This window comes from Brachionichthys hirsutus, chromosome 1 (assembly GCF_040956055.1).
Source record: "Brachionichthys hirsutus isolate HB-005 chromosome 1, CSIRO-AGI_Bhir_v1, whole genome shotgun sequence".
Classification (NCBI taxonomy): Eukaryota; Metazoa; Chordata; class Actinopteri; order Lophiiformes; family Brachionichthyidae; genus Brachionichthys; species Brachionichthys hirsutus.
In genome coordinates this window covers 2725347-2747613 of record NC_090897.1, presented here as the reverse complement: position 1 = coordinate 2747613, position 22267 = coordinate 2725347, and the positions used below count along the sequence as shown (strand labels likewise).

General features: G+C 44.6%; 2 protein-coding genes across 2 annotated transcripts; one reads left to right on the top strand and one right to left on the bottom strand.

Annotated features, from left to right (window-relative positions):
* The first annotated feature begins 1485 nt into the window (after positions 1-1485).
* Positions 1486-12936, top strand: cdh15 (cadherin 15, type 1, M-cadherin (myotubule)). The gene is made up of 14 exons (XM_068742253.1): positions 1486-1611; positions 6312-6473; positions 7875-8030; positions 8463-8607; positions 9187-9368; positions 9452-9580; positions 9681-9863; positions 10487-10731; positions 10822-10958; positions 11042-11272; positions 11359-11598; positions 11761-11909; positions 12058-12249; positions 12329-12936. The coding sequence occupies exons 1-14, from the start codon at positions 1561-1563 to the stop codon at positions 12527-12529; spliced, it is 2403 nt and encodes an 800-aa protein (XP_068598354.1). The 5' UTR covers positions 1486-1560; the 3' UTR covers positions 12530-12936.
* Positions 12937-13181: 245 nt separating this feature from the next.
* spg7 (SPG7 matrix AAA peptidase subunit, paraplegin) lies at positions 13182-18846 on the bottom strand. The gene is made up of 17 exons (XM_068754439.1): positions 18625-18846; positions 18450-18552; positions 18243-18326; positions 17199-17431; positions 16962-17101; positions 16743-16845; positions 16534-16659; positions 16260-16422; positions 15969-16142; positions 15767-15894; positions 15538-15640; positions 15356-15466; positions 15147-15262; positions 14556-14712; positions 13995-14158; positions 13811-13888; positions 13182-13711 (listed from the first exon to the last, which is right to left on the bottom strand). The coding sequence occupies exons 1-17, from the start codon at positions 18844-18846 to the stop codon at positions 13559-13561; spliced, it is 2358 nt and encodes a 785-aa protein (XP_068610540.1). The 3' UTR covers positions 13182-13558.
* Positions 18847-22267: the final 3421 nt, after the last annotated feature.

Sequence of the window (22267 nt, the reverse complement as noted above, 5' to 3'; positions counted from 1 at the left end):
AACCAGGTGCAAAACTTTTGAATTGTAGTAGAATATAAATAAAAACAAAATACAGCAGATTAATTGTAGTCCCCCTCCTCTGCCACGAGGGGGAAGAAGAGTGCCATCTATGAAGAGGGCTGGCTCAACTTTTAATCTTAAGCCTAACATTCCGATGTTTGCTTCTCTCTAAAAAAACACAGGCCTTTACAGAAAGCATCATTTATCCAGACGATTTCACAGCAGAGCTAAATTCATCGAGCGCAGGACGGGAAGGACGGGAAGGACGGGAAGCATCGGGGCGTCTCCTGACAACTGCCTCTGCCTCAAATGACAGAGACAGGTGCAGTAAAATCACCCCTTTATACCAGACTGGCTCTCTCGCTCTCTCTCTATCTCACTCTCAAACACACACACACACACACACACACACTCTGACACATGCTGACAGCCACTCTGCCATCAATCTCCCAACACACTCAGTTATTCCCCTCCTCTGCTTTCTAGAACCGGACTTTCTAGATTCTGCTGTCGAGAGAATCTCCGTCTGCGACGAATTCTAAAGTTGTTTACTTCTTAAAGATCCACGTTGACCTTTGACCCCTGATCAGACTCTGATTGGCTGTCGATCCAGACTTCCCAGCTTCTCTCTAGCCCGCTGAGTCGCGCCTGATGAAATATCCATCCTTACTAAACTCCTCTAAACGACAGAGGCGGTCGTTTAAAACGCCGATCGGTCATCTCAGCTTCGGCGTCGCCGGTAAAGCCCCCGTAGAGCTTCATCTCCAGTTTTGACAGAGCTTAAAATAGCAGGAGATCAAAGAGTTTGCGGAGAACGTTGCGAATGTGTGATGGCGAGACGCGGCCGCGCTACACGAGGAAGTTACGTGTCGTGTGCGACTCGTGACATGAAGGTTGAGGACAAGGATCTGAGGAGAAATTCTAAACTAATAATGACATCAAGGTGGATCCAGTTGTTTTCATGGTTAAGGAATTTAAAAATATAGATAAAATAAATGTCGGACAATAATGTTTGGTGTGAATCACGATATCGGGGGACTGAGATGCTTGGCGGAGGTCTGCGCTCTCCGAGGGGTTTTCTAGTTTTTATGTTTCTACAGTTTTATTTTACATAAAGTGAACTGGAAATCCAGTTTTACTTTCGGACCATTAGTCATTTCACATTTCTACTCTGTAGGCCTCTCGGTTTGGGTTCTGCTTACAGGTTTCCACGACAACAACTACTGCGCTAAAAACGGACTTTTCTATCCAGCTGTCCCGCGTCTCTCTCTCTCTCTCTCTCTCTCTCTTTCATGCATCGGCCTGTGAGTGACAGCACATGTGCTGGGGTACATGGGAGGGCCACTGCTAAAATTCCAACCCCTTACCCCTGGGGAGACATACCCCGGCCATGGACAGGGAGGAGCTGCCAGAGACCAATGTTGGGAGAGAGAGAGAGAGAGAGAGAGAGGCTGCAAGTGCGAAGAGGGCAGCGAGAAGGAAGGACTTTGGGGGTGGTAGGGTTTGCCTCAGCTCTTTCGTTCATCAGAGGCCTGTTCAGGCTGGGTGGAGGTGTGAAGGATGGTGCTGAGGTCATTGGCGCTGTGTGCTCTGACCACTCTTCTTTTGCAGGTGAGAAATCATCATTACTCAGCAAAATGAATGAAAGATGCTGATTCATCTGAGCGCCGGCATGCTTTCCTGCTTAGTGTCATCTATTTTCGATTGAGTGCAACGTCTGATGAAAGACTTCAGAGCTCTAGTGCACGGATTGGCTAGTGCTCGCCTCGTGCTTCAGTTGTCTCCTGCGATCCTCCTCCCTCCCTTCTGTGCACGTCTAGATTCTTCCACGTTTTACACCTCCACACTATTCACTTCCTGCCTCCCCTGGAGTCTCGGCTAGAGACGACCTTCGGCTGGCCTGCTCTTCACATAAACAGTGTTATGACTTGAGAATGTCGCCAACTAAACATCGACCGATTGTCATCAATCAGAGCCGAAACGGACTCCGCAACAAGACGTTGGGTTGATCTAAACATTTCGTCCTCGTTGGATGATTAAGTGTTTTTAGCAGGACGAGACTCCAGATGTGTGTGTGTGTGTGTGGGGGGGGGGGGGGGGGGGGGAGATGCCATTGCAAGATCCACAACGGGTGACAATGTAAACTGACTTACTGCCAACAGCACTTCCTACCACCATCAGTCTTTCTCTCTGTTTGGAGTGCTAATGGACGCCGCGTTGGGAGGGTGGGCGAATCGGCCTCCAGTGACTCTTGACAAAGTTCTGCTATAATGTGCTCTTAGAGTTTATTGTAGCCGCTGCAGAGCGTTGTGGAAATAATTCTGATCTTCTCAGACAGTAAAGGTTGTTGGGTATTAGAGGGTCATGTTTGCTACACGCGCTGCCCTCCCACCAGGATTCCCGAGGTTTGCGTTTAATCCCGTTAAAGGACAGGAAAAAGAGCATAAATCACTAAATGCAGGTGATGCAGCAAAGAGAATCCAGTCCGCTGAAACGACGGTAAACGTTTCAGAGTGGAAAGCACGGCCGAAAAGATCAATTGGATGCGCGCAGAATATGGAGCATTTCTTTGTTTGGTAAAATCACGACACAAATAAATTGGTAGGGAATCGTAAATCCCTCTTTCCTATGAAGTTTATAAAGGACTAGCCGCTAAGTGCTAATGATGCTAAAAAATAAATCACATATATAGCAAAGATGGACAAACGTTGGGAATAGTTTCTATTCAAATAAAAGTCGTGTCACAAATAATCAGAATGAAATCGAACTGCAGCTGCCGGTTTGGTCCAAAGTTCCTGCTCAGCGTTCCTGCGATCGCTTTCACTTGCGATCTTTTCATTTTCAGGGAGCTTGTGTTTTGAACTGGGTGCTGCCGGAGGTATTTGGTGGTGAAGAGTGGGCAGCAGCAACAGCTGTTCCCAGATGCATACGTGATGCCATTTGTCCCGCTGGCGCAAAGCGGCGTGGACCGTGAAATCGGGTGCAAATCAAGAGTCTGTTGCAGCGGCCAGCTGGCGCTGAGGTCTCATTCATCGGAAACGATCAGTCAGAGGATTTAGAGTCCATTATATTTACACGACGAATGCAATCTGGTGTTGGAAGTTCCTACAGCGGATCTTTAAACGCCTAAGCTGTAGCTTCATTTTGCAAAGTTGCACCCATCTCGGAACACCACTTTTTTTTTATTATTAGCTTAAGTTTATAGCCTTGCTTAGTATTTTCCTAAAGCTCCCCTACATAATGCCACCGTATATAGGGCACATGCACACTTTCCCAGCAGCCATGACTTGGCAAAGAGAAGGGGAGCCGGACTGGTTCCGTCGGTTTGTAACTGTCTGACAGGGTCTTGTCTGAAGACCAGTAACAGAAGTGACCATGGGGGACAACTGTGTGACCTTTGACCCTGGGGAGGAACTGTTGGACATCACTTATCGGCGGGAGAGGCTTTTGTTGAGTTGACGAGAGGCAGCAGAAATACAGGGAGGCGCTTTTACAGATCTGCTCATTGATAAAGACATCAGATAGCGCTTGTGTAAAATGCGCCGCACACTCTCATTAATCTGTTGTTAATATTAGATATGATCTCTACGTTATTATTTGGAATGGATGACTGTAACGGTTACAGGATGTAACGCATTGGAACGGCTGAAATGGCTTCAATGAATGTTGTGAGTTTGAAATATTGAAGTTTCATGAGTAGGAAAACTTAATTCTTAATTCTGAATGCGCAGGCTTACACGCCTTTAATATAGCTGATATATGACACCGGTGCAACTTTTTCTTTTCGTTTCTTTTCCTCTTGTACAAAGTGCACTCCTCAGGAAATGTAACTTTGGAGTCCCATTATCCATTATCCAATGCAAATGTGAGATTCAGTATTATCAGTAAAGATAGCATAGACAGGAAGATAAGACAAATTCAAAAGCTTAATAAATGACTGAAATTCAATTTTGGCCTCCTCTCTGGATGTATAAAGCCTTTAAATTACATTAAATATCATCATTGTTCTAATATGTTTTGGGCTCCAAAGCATCAGGGGATCTAGACTGTAATTTCCTCAACTTTGCGAAACACCCTGTGCTCAACGGTTCTTCCTGTGAGGGCCCGTCGTCCCCAAACAAGCTGTCGATACTTTTGTGAGGGCCGAGGTGATCCAAGCTGTAAACGTTCCTGGTAAAAAAACAAGCCCCTAAAACATCTGTATGAGGTGTCAACAGTCATTCTGTTAGAAGAGGGGTGCATCGGTCTAATTGGTAACATGATGCTTTGGCGTTGCTGCGCCCTGGTCTGGTAAGAACATTAAAACAGTGACAGCTACTTAGTGGCGCCACAGCGCGTTGTGGCTTCACATTCACAGGGAAGGAACAGGAACTACAGAACGGACATGTAAAGTGTGTAAAAGAGGAAACTGGGTGTTAGGAGCTTTTCTAACTCTGCTAATATTTTAGGATCTGCTTCCAGTCACAACTTAGTTAATGTATTTTATAAGTGTCACTTATTAAGGGGGTCATATTTCAGACCTGTACACCTGTAACTATCTTTTTCTAGAGTCCCACTGTAAATTCACTTTGAACATCTAAGTAGCAAACTTATCCCCCCCCCCCATTATTTCCAGTGGTATTGCCCCGGTTTCAACAGAGCCCCGAATCTATCTCCGCTGCACAGAGCACGATTTGACTGTTTATTCGAAATGTATAAATATCGATAAACCAAATTACTTGAGAAATGTCCTCCCTGCACCCTCATCAACTCATACACCAAGTTTGAAGATCTCGGCAAAGCTAAATTACAGTCCAGACAGAGTGTAAATGCATGTATATGCACCAATATACACACGTAAACACTCACACGTTTATAATAGCGACCACCACCATTCTGTAAACATTTAACAATTAAGTACAATTTAGTCAGGATCCATAAATGTCATTTTCAATTCCTCGTTTGCGTACTTTCAGAGTTTTCAGAGCACAGAAAAGTGCTGGTCGTTCCACCCCAAGTGTTCACACATCAGGGTCGGACAGCGCTATACTTAGAAATGCAACTGTGATGCAGCTGCTATTGATGCTGCGATTAAGTAGCGCTGCAGAATGTGTGCTATGCCAGAAGACGTTCCTATAAGTTTGGAAGTAAGACTGCTATCGGGATGAATATGTGTGGGTGACAGGCGCCGCTGGAATGTGAGGTCAAGTCTTTGTCAGAGTGTACATGGCAATGGGCACAAAAAGTTAAATAGCTAGGGGTCAAGAATATAGAATGGGCTATGATTAGCCGGCAGATTCCAACCATCACTGCCATTCTTCCCAGCCTTGTCCAGCAACATTTCAAAGGATCGCTATATCGGATGACCTGCCCCAGAGATGGGGGCAGAACTCAGAGCCCATCCACAAAATATACACAAACCTATATTATCTTTCATTGAGAATATGTGTAAAAAGAAAATTCATCAATAGTCATTGGTTTTGGGTGAAAACACAAAGAAAATCAGGCTGTTTGTTTTTTGGTTTTGCCTTTTTATTCCTGATTCTACGGACTCTGCCGATGAGCTGCTCAACATCTGTGAAATAATGCCAAATCCGGTGAATTCCCACAGAGAACTTACGGAAATGTGAATATATATATATGCTTGTGCGTGGTGAGTGGGTGTTTTGTTGATGCATGTATGATGTAGAGATGCATATGTGTGTGAGAAGCCGTATGTTCAAGAGCGTCTGTGGAATTCCTAGTGCGGAGTGGATCCGTTAGGTGGCCCAGAATTCCCAGTCAGGTGCAGGGAAATTCATATGTGTTTGTGATCATGCTGGTGGGAAAGAGCAGGATCTAAATGCACAGCTGCTTTGTGAGTGTGTTCCTCACGTGTGTGTTTGCGTGGACGTAGTTAAGGCAGCATTGTGATGACAGAGGGCTTGTGAAACAGGCATGGGTGTTTGTGTTTCCTCGTCCTGATGAATTTTGCGCCAGGATCAAAGGAAGCTGACAAAGACATGTATTTAGTGTGTGAAAGCCGAAGCTGTGGCCTTGCTTCCCGTCTGGTCTCTGAAATCTACTTTGCAGACTGCTACAGATCGCTTACAGACAGCCGTTCCAACGGGCCGCTGGGAAAGCTGCAGCACTGAGGGACACTCCTGATATCATTCTATACAGCTGCAAACATCTGCGAGGATGTGATTTAATGTCTTTCATGCATAAAAACAGGAATGGAAAAATGCACTTCTTGTGGTTTGACTTACCGACAGACGATAAAGAAACGCAACATGCCTTAATAACTGCGTGTTACCTTTTCTCATTGAGTGTCATGCTTCTTTTTCCCTTAGGTGTGGAGCGCCACGGAACTTCAGGAGGTAGAATTGCTCCCTCGAACCCTGTACATTTGGAGAAATCAAGGAAAGGGAGTGATCAGGGTGAAAAGAGACTGGATCATCCCTCCAATTAGAGTGCTGGAAAATAGCAAGCAGGTTCCTGAAGACCTGGTCCAGGTAAAACAACAACAACAACAACAACAAAATCATCAATACCGGTCAATTGAAGTTCAATTCTAATGAGGCTTCATCAGTGCGGGTCAAGTGCCCCCCCTCCACAGATGGTCCCATTAACCGAAATTAAAAGCCGTTATTTCAACTTTGGTGTGTTTGTTCCCTTCTAAGACGTAAAGGGAACAATAAGAATGCTCGGTAAAGAAGTGTTTTGGATTTGATGCTTGAATTTCAAATTGGAAAGTGGTTCTGTTCCACATTTCTGGCTGTACCAGTGCAGTCCCAAAACAAATCTGCTGAAATAATAATATTAATATAAACTTTTTGATTCAGTGATTAAACATTCACTTTCGTACGGCGTGTTTCTGCAAGTCGATGACTCTTACTTTCCGTGATGAATCTGCATTTTTCCCAGATGAGGACTCGTTTTATCTTTTGCAAACATAAAACTACAAATATAGATCACAGCGCATTGAGCCCCACCGAGCCGCCGTGCAGCTGGTGGATCATGAATCATGGTGCTCTCTTTGGTTTGTCCATTGTTAAACAGGATGGTAACAGCCTGAACTGTCTCTCAAATGCTAAGCAGTACAGTAAATACATTTCTAAAGACATTTTTGGTGTTTTAAATAGGTAGCAAATAGTAAAGTATTTGATCAGTGCTGCTTCGTTGATCACTTGACGGATCATAACCCCACAAAGTTAAATATTCATTGGCTAGGAAGTACATTTTTGTGAATAATGTGTATTAGGCTAGTTAGCTTGACGTGATACGTTATGTTAGACAGGCAGATGTGTGATATAATTCATTATATGGCGACAGATGGCCGCCCACTATGAGGTCTTGGGTTCTGTCCAAGGTTTCTGCCTGTTGAAGGGAAGTTTTTCCTTCCCTCCGTCGCCAAAGTGCTTGCTCTTGTGGAACAAGTTGGGTTCTAGTTGGCGGGCTAGGTGCTTAGCTAACAGTCTTGTAAAGAGTAAACTATTTATAACAGCAGATGCCTACTTAACACGTTATTAGCGACACTATCCATGAACAGGCTGCCATAAAAGAGGTTTCTGCTGGACTGTAGCGCTAGCATAGAATAGCCTTACTGAATAAGCACAGGCTAAACCAGCCATGCAGTGATGACTGCACTTCTTCATTATAGACTACAACACTTAAGACACGTCAAATGAAAATGTTGCATTAAGACTGTAAGTCTATAAATTTCTAGGTTTGTCCCGCAGGGGAAAAAAAAAAATCCACCAGTGAGGAAAGTGCAGCATGAAACCACGTGTCAAAGAAAGCGAGTGTGAAATGTGTAAATTATAGCCAAAGGCCTCTCTTACACTACTCACCCCCCCCCCCCCCCCCCCCAGCTCCCCGTGCGATTGTGATCATCGACTTCATCTCCTCTCTAGATCAAATCTGACAAGATCTTTATGAGTGAGGTGATCTACAAGTTGGAGGGGCCGGGGGTGGACCAAGAGCCCAAGGATCTGTTTGAGATCGATGACAAAACGGGAGTAATCCGGAGCAAGAAGCCGCTGGACAGAGAGAAATACAACTACTTCACGGTAAGAGAGAGTTTATGGTGACACTAAATGCTAAAGACAATGACCATGTTTGAAAGCACAATCAGCACAAGTAGCTCACTCAACGTAGTCCACACAAGAAGACCTCACAGAAGGTTCTCCAAGGACTCTTCAAACGTCTCAGATAAGCCGGAGGTCACGTTCCGATGTTGTTTAATGGGCATCTTGGGATTGACTTTGAGTTGTTTCAGGCCAGATGAGCGGGATGTAACCCCCCCCCCCCCAAAAAAACCCCGAACCAAACAGCCTGCTTATTTCCTTCTGCCATTTCCAGCATAAGTTTTGTGGTATATATTACAAATACCCGACAGTCACCTGAAGTGGCCCGGAGGATGGAGGAGGTTTGTGGCAATCAATCGGAAGAAACATAAATGGTGTGTGTGTGTGTGTGTGTGTGTGTGTCTGTGTGTGCAGCTGAAAGCCTTTGCCTTGTCCCCCAGCGGAGAAAGGCTAGAGAATCCTTCCACAATAGAGATAGTGGTGTTGGATCAGAACGACAACAGACCCGCCTTCACCCAGAGCCAGTTTATCGGCACCGTCGCCGAGTTTTCAGTCCCAGGTACCTGCATGTATTACACCGCTCATCCTCATCAGCCAGCCTTCCATTGGTTTATCATTTCAGTTGAAATTCTCATCCCTTTCCTGTGTCTGGAAAAACTGTTATCATTAATATTTTATGTCAGCATTAGATCTCATGAATGTTTGCCCGTGAAAGACGACGTTTTTGTTGCTGAACTATTAGATAATCATCACATAAGGCTGTAGTTCTGCTCCTGCAGAATGTCTTTAGAGCCTTTTAGCTCATTGTTTTGGTTTTAAAAGCCACACCCTTCATTCATATGACTCTCATCAGCATCATTTTCATGTGCATCAGGCAGCGGAAATGCTATAAAGTCAAAACTCAGGCTGAAAAAATATCAAAGTCGGATCAAAAAGCCAGCAACATTTGCTCATAAAAACAACACCTGAAAAAAAAAGGTATAAATAAGAAACCTTTTTACGGCCCAGTCGATCAATATGCGTTGTGTTCACAGATAATTACCACTAAATAAATCCTTTATTGTTAACTGTCTGGCACGTCCGACGTGCCATTTAGTCTGGCAGATGCTCAGCGAAGCTTTTCTATTGCCCTTGACAGGCACATCTGTGATGTCGGTGTCAGCCACGGATGCAGATGACCCAAAGACGGACAACGCTTTCCTGAGCTACTCCATCATTAGCCAGGAAAGCATTCCCGCCAACGCTGTGAACAAGACAATGTTTGGCATCAACAACAAGACAGGCACCATCTACACAAGAGACGTCGGCCTGGACCGAGAGGTAAGAAGCAGGTTAACGTTTTGGTTTCTGTAAATCACCATAATGTGGGGTTTTTTTTATTATTGTGTCATATTCCGTCCTAGGCGGTGAAAAGTTTCCGGTTAAAACTCCAGATTGCTGATATGGGGGGCATGGGATTAACAGGTGAAGGCATGGCAATCATACATGTAACCGACATCAACAACCACGCCCCGCAGTTCAGCCCCGCCTCTGTGAGTCTCTTTGGAAATGCTAAAAAAAAATAAAACATTCTGCTGTGCAGCACTTTGAAGATTTTGAAGTAATCTGTGTTTTACAATGTGCTGATTGTAGTACAGCATGATAGCAGAGGAGAACAGGAAGGACTACGAGATCGGCCGGGTGACCGTGACGGACAGAGATGATCGCGGAACAGGAAATTGGGAGGCCAGGTTTACAATTTCCAACGATCCTGAAGGCAACTTCGCCATCAGTACGGATGCTGCCACTAACCAGGGCGTCCTGACAGTAGTGAAGGTACAATCAGATCCTTCTCACAGTGACTGGAGAAGAACATGTCGTCGTCCACTTTGGTTTAATCCATCTATTTTGGGAGACTCCTGTCAACCCTCCTAACCTTAGTGGCACATTTCAGTGGATATGATAACACATGATTTCTGTCTGACTTATTCGAAGGAGTGAGGAAAGGCTTCCAAAAATTAGAATTCCTCACAATGGCAGAAGTTGAAATATAAGAAATATTTGAGGAAAATATGTCTTTAAAATGTAACCTTGATTACATGACGTTTTTCAGACCTTCTATAAGTCTTATAAAGTTCATTAATTCCAAATGATCTTTTAAATGTTGTTTTTTTAAATAACTATGCGAAGTCGTAAGATGGACATTTCCTAAATAATAAATAGTGTTGAGCACATTTCCATATACACAACAAAAATGTTAAACCTGGTTTAGCCCTTTAAAAAACAGCAGCCTCTAGTGGCTGAACCCTGAATTACATGTTACTCAGGACTTTTATGTATTTAATACAGGTTGACAGAAATATACATTTATATTTATCATTACTTCTTCTTTACTCAGTGATGTTTAAAGATTTTCAGCCTTTGTCTTTCTTTAACTCTCTCTCTGTTTCGTCGGACAGCCTCTGGATTTTGAAGCTCTGGACGAGTACGTCCTGATTCTAAAGGTGGTAAACCTCAATCCCCTGAGCAGCAAAGCTCCAAACCTCCCGGTGAGCACGGCCACCGTGGTGGTGACCGTCGTGAACCAGAACGAAGCCCCGCGTTTCAGGGAGGACCCCATTCACATCGTCGTGCCCGAGTCCGTGGCCCCTGAGACTTTACTGAAAAGCAACATCGCCTTCGACCCTGACGATTCTGACCTGAGGTGGGACGCAGAAGCAAAAGAAAAAGAACGCTGAAAGCGAAATGACTGAATAATTGTGTCTGTAACTTTTCCCACTGGTCTCCGTGGCAGATATGAAATGACTAAAGATCCTGAGAGGTGGCTGCACATCGACAGAGACACTGGAGACATTACTGCAAAGAGAACGTTCAACATGAGATCTCCGCATGTCAAAAACAACATCTACAATGCCGTTGTCAAGGTTACAGGTCTGTTGATCGACTGAATAGAGAAAGGCGTTATTCCGCGCGGCTTGTTTTACATCTCCGGTTGTCTGTGTGCTCTCCTGCAGACGCCGGTGGCGTGTCGACCGCGGCCAAAGTGACCATCACGCTGACGGAGACCAACGACTTCCCCCCCCAGCTCTTCCCTCTGATTGGCTCCGTTTGTAAGGACGCGGGTCAAACGGGTTCTGGCCTTGTTTTGTCTGCTTTGGACGAAGATCTTCCTCCCCACGCCGCACCCTACACCTTTGAAAAGCTCGACGATCTGTCGATCAACTGGACCGTTTCTCAAGTCAACGGTAGCCGAAATGCACCGGGGCGGGGGGTTAAGCTGGACACAGATGTCCTAAACTCTCGCCGTTGTCCGTGTCCCTTCCCGGTCCAGATACCCACGCCGTGCTCCGTCCTCTCGTGGAGCTGGAGGCTGGAGATTACGTGGTCGGAGTGTCGGTGTGGGACTCTGGCAGCCCGGTCCTGAGTGCTTACGCTCAGGTCAACGTCACCGTGTGCCTCTGCGACGCCTTCGGAGACTGTAGGTCGGAGGCGGGGGCTGTACACGGCTCCAGTGTGGGAATCAACTTCGTCGCCATCATCGTCATCCTGGCCAGTATCGCACTCCTGCTGCGTGAGTCTCGATTATGATCAGAGGTTCCACAACACCGCGTCTTAAATCTGAAAACCACATGCTAAGAGAAAACAAGCCGCAGATCAAACAGTCAGCGAAGACGATCCCGCTAACGGGAGCAAATGAGTCACGCTTCCTATGCTGCCCTTCATCCGACCGCAGTGCTGCTGTTCGTGGCGGTGGCGGCGACCACGTGCGGGGGACGCCACCGCCTCAAGAAAGGAACGGGTTTGCTCGTCGGGGAATCGGAGGACGACGTCCGCGACAACGTCTTCCGCTATGACGAGCAAGGCGGGGGCGAGGAGGACGAGGTGAGGACTAAAAGGTCAAAGGTCACGCGGCCGACTGTTTTATTAAAGGGTTTGGGATGGAAGATGCGGCGCGGCACGACAAGCGGAGGTGGTTTATCTGCGCATTATCATATATTCTATAAACAAGCTTTGACCTCCTCCTCCGCAGAACGCCTTTAACATTGACCTTCTCTGGAATCCCCACGATGCACCTTCGACCCCGGCGTCCTTCTACCCGGTGTCTGGTGTTCCCCGAGGCAGGCAGCCCCTCAGGAAAGACGCCCCCCAAATCCTGCCTTCCCCCATCTACCCACGGAGGCCTCCCGCGGATCCCACCGACATCGAGGACTACATCAACGATGTGAGGCGCTTCCATCAGGACGCCGTTTCTAATTCCGTGATCAATGAGATTTATAAAGAACCCTATTTCCTTCCCCCAGGGCCTGGAGGCAGCAGACAATGATCCTAACGTACCTCCGTACGACACGGCCCTGATCTACGACTACGAGGGGGAGGGATCGCTGGCAGGTAGCCTCAGCACAGCCTCTTCAAACAGCTCTGATGGAGACCAAGACTACGACTACCTCAACGACTGGGGGCCGCGCTTTCACAAACTGGCCAACATGTATGACCCACGTTAAGGCGGAGACGACCCGCGTGATCCGCCGCCAGCCCGGGACGCGGGTCGAGCCTCGGGAGTTTTAGTGGACGAAAACTTTCCTCCAGTCTCATGTGGCAGGTTTTTATTGAGGATCATTCAGACTCAAACATCAAGTTAGCTCACTGCAAAGTTTGGTGGTAAAGTCAGAAGGAAATGAGACGGTAAAATCACGTGCTACGTGCTCATCACAAGTCGCGCACGCTGCTGGGCCCGAAACATAAAAAGCATGGCATTTCTTTATTTTATATGATTTTGCTTTGCTATTTTGTTCTTCTATAAGATTGTTCCAACTTTTTGCTTTGTAAATTCCGTCGCATACGAAGGTGAAGACTTTGAGAATGTTTTTTTTTTATATTGTTCAGTGAATTAAAGTTTTTGTGGCGTCAACAGAATAAATCTTGATCTTTTACGTAGCGTGTGCAATCATTACCGAATAACGCCGACTGGCTTCGCAGAATGAAATGTGATTTTTCATTGGCTAATTCCTGCCAGGGTTTAGCCTTACAGGAAGGATCTGAGAACATCCACCTACCAACATACTGTGATATTTTTATGGCTATACTGTGAAATACCTCAAACGTACATTCAACTATGAGTAAAGAAAAACACACAATATTTAGATTAAACTTTTTTTATTTATTTAATATTTAGACGCATCAACCGCTGGGACAACTTCTGCTTCTTGTGATTAAATCGGCACCGACATGTTCCATCGAATAAAACTGGCTGAAAGCATCTCAGGCTGGGAAACCAGAACAAACAGATCATGGGCTGTTTCAAAGGAATAGTTCAAATCAAGTCTCGCTGTCCACAACAATCTACTTAAAAGACTGCGTTTAAAAATGACTCATTAGCTCCTTTGGCAGATGTCAAACGGTGCTTTAACATGAAAATGATCCCTACAGCCGTTTCATGTATTAGCACACCGTGCAAACGAATTCTAAGTCAGCGCACATAATTGTTCAATGAAATTACCGGAGAGGTTTTTCTAGACCAACTGCACTTTAGGCTAAGGGTTGTCTTCTCTGGTGTCGTGCGTGTCCCGCTCAGCCTCCATCCAGTTCCGATGGGGGAGCTTCTTGGGACCAAAAGGGGGCGGACCCAGCAGGGCTTCGATGTCCTCGTAGTTCACCACTTCCCGCTCTATCAGCATGTCGGCCAACTGGGAAGACAGAGCCCGGGCAATTGTGATTTGAACACGACGGCGAAGAGCTTCAGTCTGAACACGTGAAGTTTATCATGGAAGAAGGGAACGACTGACCAGGATCAGCTTGTCTCTGTTGTCCAGCAGCAGCGTCTCCGTTCGCCTGTAAGCTTGGGTTATTAGCATCTTCACTTCCTGTTACAAAAACAGGTTCCGTCATAACTTTACTTTGTGACGACAACATTCTGTGGGTTAACATTTACACAAAAACGCAGGTTAACAAAGACGCTTTAGAACCCACGAGGTCAATCTGCTGCTGCAGGCCCTGGCTGAACGGACGGCGACTGAAGGAACCTTGCTCCTCCTTGTCTGGGAAGGATACCTGGCCAACACTGTCACACATGCCGTACTTCGCCACCATAGAGTGGGCCAGCTGCGTTGCCTTAAGTAGGTCATCGTACGCGCCTGAGGACACAAAAACAGAGTTGCACCACAGAGAAGACAATTCCAACGAGTCCTTCTTATTTTGAATTAGCCTCCAGGTCTAAATGCTAATTTATAGACATTATGTCCTTCATCTGTCCAATGCGTGCCGGTGGAAATGAACATATGCGGTGAAAAAATGAATAACACGTTTGATGAAAGAGGGATCGATGATTGGTTGATTCACGTTGCTGCTGAGGGCTTTCATTTTGTGTTTCTGGTTCATTTGTTCAACAGCAAGTCGTCACCTTGGTGACAGGAAGGAAAAGGATCGCATGCAAACGCAGCCTTAAGGAACAGCCTTTGACAGGAGGGGCATCTTTAACTACAATGTTAAGGAAGAGACTTCTTCAGCGCGACGCTAAATATCCCATCGTACCTGTGGTGATCTTGTTAAAAGTGATAACCTCCGCCGTTCTTCCTCCCAGAATCATACAAATCCGTTCAAACAGCTGCTCCTTGGAGAAAAGGTACGTGTCACGCGGAATAACATGGGAAAATCCCAGGGCCGCGTTCGTCCGCGGGGCGATGGACACCTGAGGAGCACCAAATTAGCACCATCAGCTGCACATAGACACGGTGTTAGAAACACTTGAGGATTTTCTATGCGTCCAGCCGTGTTTTCTTGACCGGCTCTCATACTACTGATGAAATTTATATTGTTTACAATCAAATTCTGCAAAGTGATCAAGTCTTCCTGCAGAGCAAGCACTGAATTCTGCCTTTAAAAAGATGTTTCTCTCATTGCATGTTAACTGAGAGTAAAATATTTACCACCCAGCACGATATGATGACGGTCTAGTGATGAAACAACACACAGAGGATAGGAGAAGCAAACGCACTTATGCTGTCCGATACACTAAAAAACACAGATCGATCCAGCCGAGTAGATCATTTGATTTTAGAGGAACACTCAGGACAGGTCGGATATTCTCAACGACGACTCAAACCGCACGGAGGACTGCGTTACCTTCATGATGGCGTCCGTGTGCTCAAGCAGCCATCCAATTAAAGCATGTCCTGACTCGTGAAAGGCAATGACCTTCCGCTCCTCCATAGACAGGCTATTACTCATCTTTATGCTTCCTGAAGACACACAGTTTTGTCTGATATTAGCTGCAAGTGCTACGTGTGAAATGCACCCCCCCTGCCCCCCCCCCCCCCCACACGACATCGTACCTGCGATCACTCTCTCCACTGCAAATTCAAAGTTAATGGTATGGATGGACTTGTGGCCCTCTCTGGCTGCGTGCAGGGCAGCTTCGTTGCAAATGTTAGCAATGTCAGCACCTGCAGAGACAAAATGAGTTTGCAACAGCAATATAAGTGTCCGCCATTAGGATACGGCAGTAAATGCTCACCACTGAAGCCAGGAGTGAGCTCAGCCAGACGCAGAGAGTAGAAATGAGCAGGTTGGGTCAGCTTCAGCATATTCAGGTGCCGCTCGAAGATCTCCTTCCTTTCCTGAGCGACGACAAAGACAAAGAGTTGAAACAGACTTCATTTCGCCCCGTAAGAACTTCCATCAGACAACTCAACAACGTCTCTCTTTGATGAAGAGGAGCGGCAACGGTGAGAACTCTAGATTACATGCAGTGTGGGCAGATCGATAAAGATGTGCCGGTCCAGTCTGCCTGGTCTCATCAGAGCTCTGTCCAAAACATCTTCTCGGTTGGTGGACGCGAGGACGATTAAATGGTCCGTCGTCGTTCCCATTCCTGCAAACGACAAATCACAGTCTCATGATTCGGACTGAGAACACGACGTCTCCGTCCTCCTCTGTTTCTCTCACCGTCCATCTCCACCAGCAGCTGGTTGAGCGTCTGTTCCTCCTCAACGTTGGAGGAGCCTTCCATGCTGGTGGAGCGCTTCTTTCCAATGGCATCAATCTCATCGATGTAGATGATGCAAGGAGCACGACTTCGAGCCTCCTTGAACAGATTCCTGACCCGAGCGGCACCCAAACCTACACGCAGAATCGCTCAATTAAACTAGCAATCAGTATCATAATAAATGTCACATTTTAGCGATCTATGATGATTCGCTATATGACATAGTAACTGCTGGGGCTTTCTACGCATACCTCCTATGACCTCGATAAACTCAGAGCCAGCCATAGCCAGAAACGGGACCTGGGCCTCGGTGGCTACGGCCTTAGCCAGCAGCGTCTTCCCGCAGCCGGGAGGTCCAAGCAGCAATGCACCCTTGGGAACTTTGGCTCCCAGCTGGAGGTATCGCTTTGGATTCTGACAACAGACAACACCAACATGGTAAGCAATAGCCTTAAAGTTTCATTTATGCCAGACGTGAACGGTATGAGTATCAACATGCTTTTAAAACCACACAAGACTTCTTACATTGAGGTAGTCGACAAATTCTTTCACTTCCCTCTTGGCCGCATGCATCCCTGCTACGTCCTTGAAGCTCACACCTTTGCCCGACTTGCCATCCACAATGGTGAACATGGCCATCTTAAACTGATTCTGTTAAGTATGTTGAAATGCCCATTAAATAAATCATCGGAACACAGTAACAACCGCATATTAGCTCATGCAGTTTCACTCACGAAAGCATCGAAGCGTCCATCCTTGCCAGCAGTGCTGAATACTCGGGACATGTACCAGACACCAAACTGAATAAGAACCATAAAGCCTGCAACGTACAATAACCTGCAAAGTGAACAGATGGAAAAACATCAAACAGATTAACTGACGCAATATTTACAGAATAATTCAGAATAATTCAGAATGTATTCTGCACATACTTTCTGCACATACTTTCTTACTTTAAAATGAACCAATTTTGTATGTAGGTCACAGGTATCCAGTCCTTGCTGTCAATGTTCAGCTTTTTTTCAGCAGCTCTCAGCTTCTCCTCAAATTTCTCACTGTCGGGAATTTCCATTTGGTAGACGGGTCTCAGCCTCTGCAAAACGAAACACGGGAAAGTAAGAGGCCGGCGCGCAAATCAGCCTGTCGAGGTTCAGGTGCGAATCTTCTCAAATAAATCTGTCACAACATACAGGCCGTCCAAAGATAATCGCTCCAGGATGAAGGTAGATTGCTACTGTGTTGCCATCGGTCGTGACTTGCACATGCGACACCTCTCCCTTGGCCAACATCTCATTGACAAAATCATTCCAAATTATGTCTCCACCAGTATTCGTATTCGTGAAGTTCAGCAGGCTGATTACAATCGCTACAATGACGAGGTTCCGCAGATGTTTGCGGTATCTCCCGTCACGTTCCTTTCCCTCTGAAAGGTGAGATGAATTACAGAGAAAGGGATTAAGATTATACATCTGGCTATTTAATAACAAGGTGGCAAGCATCCGTCCATTTTCGAGATGAGCCACTTTTCCGCTTTGGTTTCGATAGAACAGATGTGGAGCAACGGACCATAATAAGGTGGGAGCAAGACAACGACGTTCTACCGTCTCCAGCGCAACACAGATTTCAGTAGGAAGAGTGTCCTGAAGCGTGAGACGGAGTCCGCGAGCACGTCGCCGATGCTTACCCAGTCAAAAATACTAAATAAAGTCTGAAACTCGTGTTGAGTTCAAGTTTACGGTGCGAGTTCAGACAATATTTAGCTGCATTACTGTTTTGCAATTGGCAGTTGCTACTAAACTGTACACTTGAATTCTGAATACTTCTGATCTAGTTTGGTAAACACAATCAATGAATGTGCTTTACAATCTGAGACAAGTGTATTTAATGATATGGGTCAAGGTTTGTAGCTTTTTATACAAGACTCCGCTCAATGTAATTATTTGTTTAATTAAATCAAAACTAAATAGAGGAGAACTTTCTTTAAAATTTCAAACAGGGGGTTCAATGGCACCTGAAGACAGGGAGAAAAAAAAAAAGAGTCTAAACGTTCATATGAATCACACAGGAAAGGAAAATTATATGATCATTAGTCCATAGCCTATTACATTACATCACAGAAAAAAAGTTAAATATTTGTGGGAAACCATCAAATGTTTTCGGGCAGGCAATAATATTGTGAAATGCATTTTCATGACAATAATAAATAAATAGAAGAACGATAATTAATCACTTACCTTCATCTGTATCTTTTTCCTTTTGTCCATTCTGATTATTTTTCTCTTGCTTGGATTGAGATCTACTGAAAAAGTCTGTTGCCCCTAAAAATAATGTTTGTCATTTTTAGTAGCTCTAAATTGTATCACATTATGTATTAATTAAATAATCATGTGTATAAGCATGAATATATGGATACAATATTGACAGAAATAATAGAAATGTACCTAATAATTTGATTATACCAGTAGGATTTTTTAACAGGTTCCTCCTGAGCATCTCCTTGTTAATTCCGGACATGCCAGGACCCAGCGGTCGGTGGAGAAAACTCTAAAATGGGAACATGTTTATGTTTTATCATGACAAAATGTCTTGTTTTTTGGGGGGGGGGTTGAGGCTTACCTGGAGGAGATCCTGCGGCTGACTCGAGACTGTCCGCACACATTTGACATAGAACACCTGTCTGGCACCATCCCAGCTGGTCGGCACAATTTTAATTTTAGCGCTAGATGGAAGGTTTTTGGCTAATAAATGAGCGTTTCGCCTGACCAGTGACAACAACGCACGTTTAGCGGTGCTGTGTTTTGTACAAAGGGCAGCACTGTGCCGCAACAAAGCGGACATGTTGCCACTCAGCTCCGTTTATTTCCTTTAAAACAGTAATGGCACCGGCTAGCTACCGGCTTTCTCCAAAAATAAAACGTCTTGCTGTTTTGCCGTCACGCTAGAGTTCCTAGAGTTAGCCCACGATGTTATTCAACCTAGCAAAAATGTCACCTCGAACTAAACACCACCACATCCGGGCTTCCTACGTACGTAGGAGAAAGCAGAACGTAACGCGAATGTATTCTAAATTTAACATTATAGGATTTGTCGAATCACTCTCGCTGTGAAAAATAAAGTTAAACTTTGCCCAAAGCGAAATTTGTGTCGACCTTTCGTCTTCCACTGTTGTTGTTGTTGTTTCTCTTCTTCGCTGAACTCCCACTTGCGGCCACATTTACGCATAGTTTACGCAAGAAAGCGCCAACAGCGCCCTCTTCAGCCTTAGTGAAGTATTTCACCTAATTCTGTAGTGGATTGTCGATTTAAGAGACTTTTTGGCTACAACATTCTTAGCGTGTACAAAACACAAGCATTTAAATCTATTAGGTTGTCTGCTGATATGATCAATAGTGTAATTACTAATAGTTCATGTTTTAAATAATTCAGAACAAACAAATCAACTGTATGTGTTCTCCACAAGAGAGCGCCCTCGTCTTATTAGTATTGGTAACAACGTCCGTTTTAATACTTGCAGCGCTGCTCAGGAGAAATTCTTAAACAAATTGAATCAAAAAAATCCAGATTACAGCCTCCATACCCTACTACTGTGTAGTTATATGTAAAAACATGAAATACGTGATGAGAAACGTGTACAGGGAAGTGACATTTCTGCAAACCAATGAGAATAGACATGTATTTTTTTATCCAATGGGAGCCTTTCTTATATCCTCACCCCTTTCATTTTAACTCTCGGTTCGTTTAGTATATTCACCAGGACGCTCCGATTTCGTTCCAACCCCCGTCTCCTCTGAGCCGATCCATTGACACGCAATTTAGGTGCGATAAACACCAAAGATAAATAGCGAATACTTGTTATTATAAGTCGAGATAATTTAATTTATACATTCGCAATTATACTAATTAATGTAAATATCCATACGAATGTCCCGTGTTTAATAATCTCAGTAAGGTTGTAAAAATATTCAAACAAGTATTCAGCCAAACTGTTTACAAACATTTTTCCATTATCTATCCTTATTTATTCATGACGTCTGACATGCTTTTTTTGCACATACATATTTTTTTTTGCACATACACAGAGATACACATACGCTTTGCACTATATATTTGCACATATATATACTGTCTCCTCTTCCTCGGACCTGGTTTATTATTATTATTATTATTATTATTATTTCTATTGGTTTATCCTTTATAGTGTTTATTTATCTGTTTCTTGTTGTGGTCAAAATGCATCCTAATATCGTTCTACAGTGCATCTCTGATGTACTGTCTGAATGAGGAATCGGAATCAGTTTACAATAAGTCTACTATGAATTGGTTCATTTTTCATAGCATGAATACTCAAAATATATACTCAATAAATTCAATTGAAGAACGTTTAATGCTTGTAGAAATAAAATGTATTAAAATAGTTTCTTTTCTACGCATTAGGAAAACGAGTGCACCCAATGCCTGAACTCCATTTCCTTTTCTTGGTCGCCATCTACATAATGGAGCGTGGACTCTCACGTTTGAAACTATGAAGTGTAGTCAGCCATGTTGGAGCCCGTTTTACAGTCATTCTGGACCCAGAACGGAATGAATTGCGGATCCAAAATGTCGTCTGTTTCAGCTCCTGTGAAGAAAGTATCCGCCCACAGCTCCAGAGCCAATCAGGACGCTCGTTTCATTCCCGAATCGTTTCCGTCCTAAGCGTACACACATCGGAGTCGAAGGCCACTCGAAAAGCGCTCGAATGGGCTGTCGGAGAGGATTAAACCGAAACAAATGTGATATTTTGCTTGTTTTTGCTCGTTCGATCAAGCTCGGCGTTGTACAAATGGATTGGCAAACATCCATAGTTTGTGGCGAAGATGAAATAGCTACGCTGTGAACGGGTTTTTGTGGATATTTTATTGCTTTCTTCTTCGGACCGTCTGCTTGTTGGTCTGCACGGCTAGCGCTCGCCTCGATCCGAGCGAACTGCGATGGTCGGAGCGACTTCATGCGAATGTCTCGGGGCCAGTCCATATTGAACCGGCTACAACAAATGGGAACATCCAGCATCGGTCGAAAACATCTTGGCATAGACTAAACATAGAATATTTTTAAAGTTTTGGAAGTTTTGGAAATTCGGACAGAGCGGTAAGTCACATTTACTGGTCACCTACAAACGGAACGCTACAAGCTAGTGCTGCCCCACCGGCTTGATGTGTGCTGCGACAAAGGTCAACTTGCAATATCTTCGCTTATTTATGATTTTTAAGCATAAATACACCCCGTAATTACATATTTATATGCTGTATTCTATCTCCTTTGGAATCTTCTTTTAAATGAAGTACTAGCATGGAGCTCTTTTTGCAGTTGTGCTTTTCTGTGGTAATATTCATATATTTTGTGATTCACGTATTTTATTTATGTTGTTGCTTTTATGTCATGTGTCTTTGACTCTGTGGAGATCTTTAATAATCATGTTTTAATGGCTTAACTGCTCGATTAGTGCTGCCTGAAGTGTATCCGATATGAACTGTATACCTTTTACATAACAGACGAACGGGTCGTGTGTTTTCGTCGGCATGTCTTGTTGGCATTAATGGAATGAGCCACATCTTGTATCAGAGCAACGCTCGACTCTGAATTTCTTGCATGTTCACAGGCATTTGCAGTATCCCAGAGAACACAGATTATTATTTAGAATGTTTGAATGGTATTTAATAATAAACCCTGTTTTGTTAATGTAAAGCAATTTTGCTCAACTTGCTTTTCCAGTCAGGTGTGCACGGCACACATAAAACACTACATCTTGTCCATTTTTATTTTGGCATTAAGCTCAACAGAATCTTTCTATACCTGGCTATAAGGAAAGCAATGAACTAGATTGTCAATATTAAAACAGACAGAAGGAAATCTGTGTGTTTGTTGGAGTGTTTTGAAAAGAAAGGTCTTTTAAAATGACTCAGGAAACGTCCTTAAGTGGATGTTGGCCCAACAGTGAGCCATGTGGATGGATAACCTGATTAAGGTGGTTCAGTGACGTGTCCCTGTATTATCTGATTGAAAAGCCTGTTTATAGGGACTACAACATGGTGAGGTTGGACATGAATCGTAATGTGGAGCCAGCTCTCCACTTTGGTGCAGTACCAATGCTGAGGAAACCACTGCAGTGCTGCTGCTGGTGTTTTCCACCAAGATACTGAGTGTGTTTTAGATTGTTGGGGCGTCCGTGTTGACTACACTGCAGAGGCAGCGATGCGTATCTCTGTGTCCCTTGAGCGTG

Coding starts and splice junctions, on each gene's coding strand:
- cdh15 (XM_068742253.1), top strand. CDS start 1,561: ATGGTGCTGAGGTCATTGGCGCTGTGTGCTCTGACCACTCTTCTTTTG. Junction 6,474..7,874: donor TTCCTGAAGACCTGGTCCAG/GTAAAACAACAA, acceptor TCTCCTCTCTAG/ATCAAATCTGACAAGATCTT. Junction 9,369..9,451: donor ACGTCGGCCTGGACCGAGAG/GTAAGAAGCAGG, acceptor ATTCCGTCCTAG/GCGGTGAAAAGTTTCCGGTT.
- spg7 (XM_068754439.1), bottom strand. CDS start 18,846: ATGTCCGCTTTGTTGCGGCACAGTGCTGCCCTTTGTACAAAACACAGC. Junction 16,660..16,742: donor ATGGACGCTTCGATGCTTTC/GTGAGTGAAACT, acceptor CATACTTAACAG/AATCAGTTTAAGATGGCCAT. Junction 15,895..15,968: donor GCTGCTGGTGGAGATGGACG/GTGAGAGAAACA, acceptor TGTCGTTTGCAG/GAATGGGAACGACGACGGAC.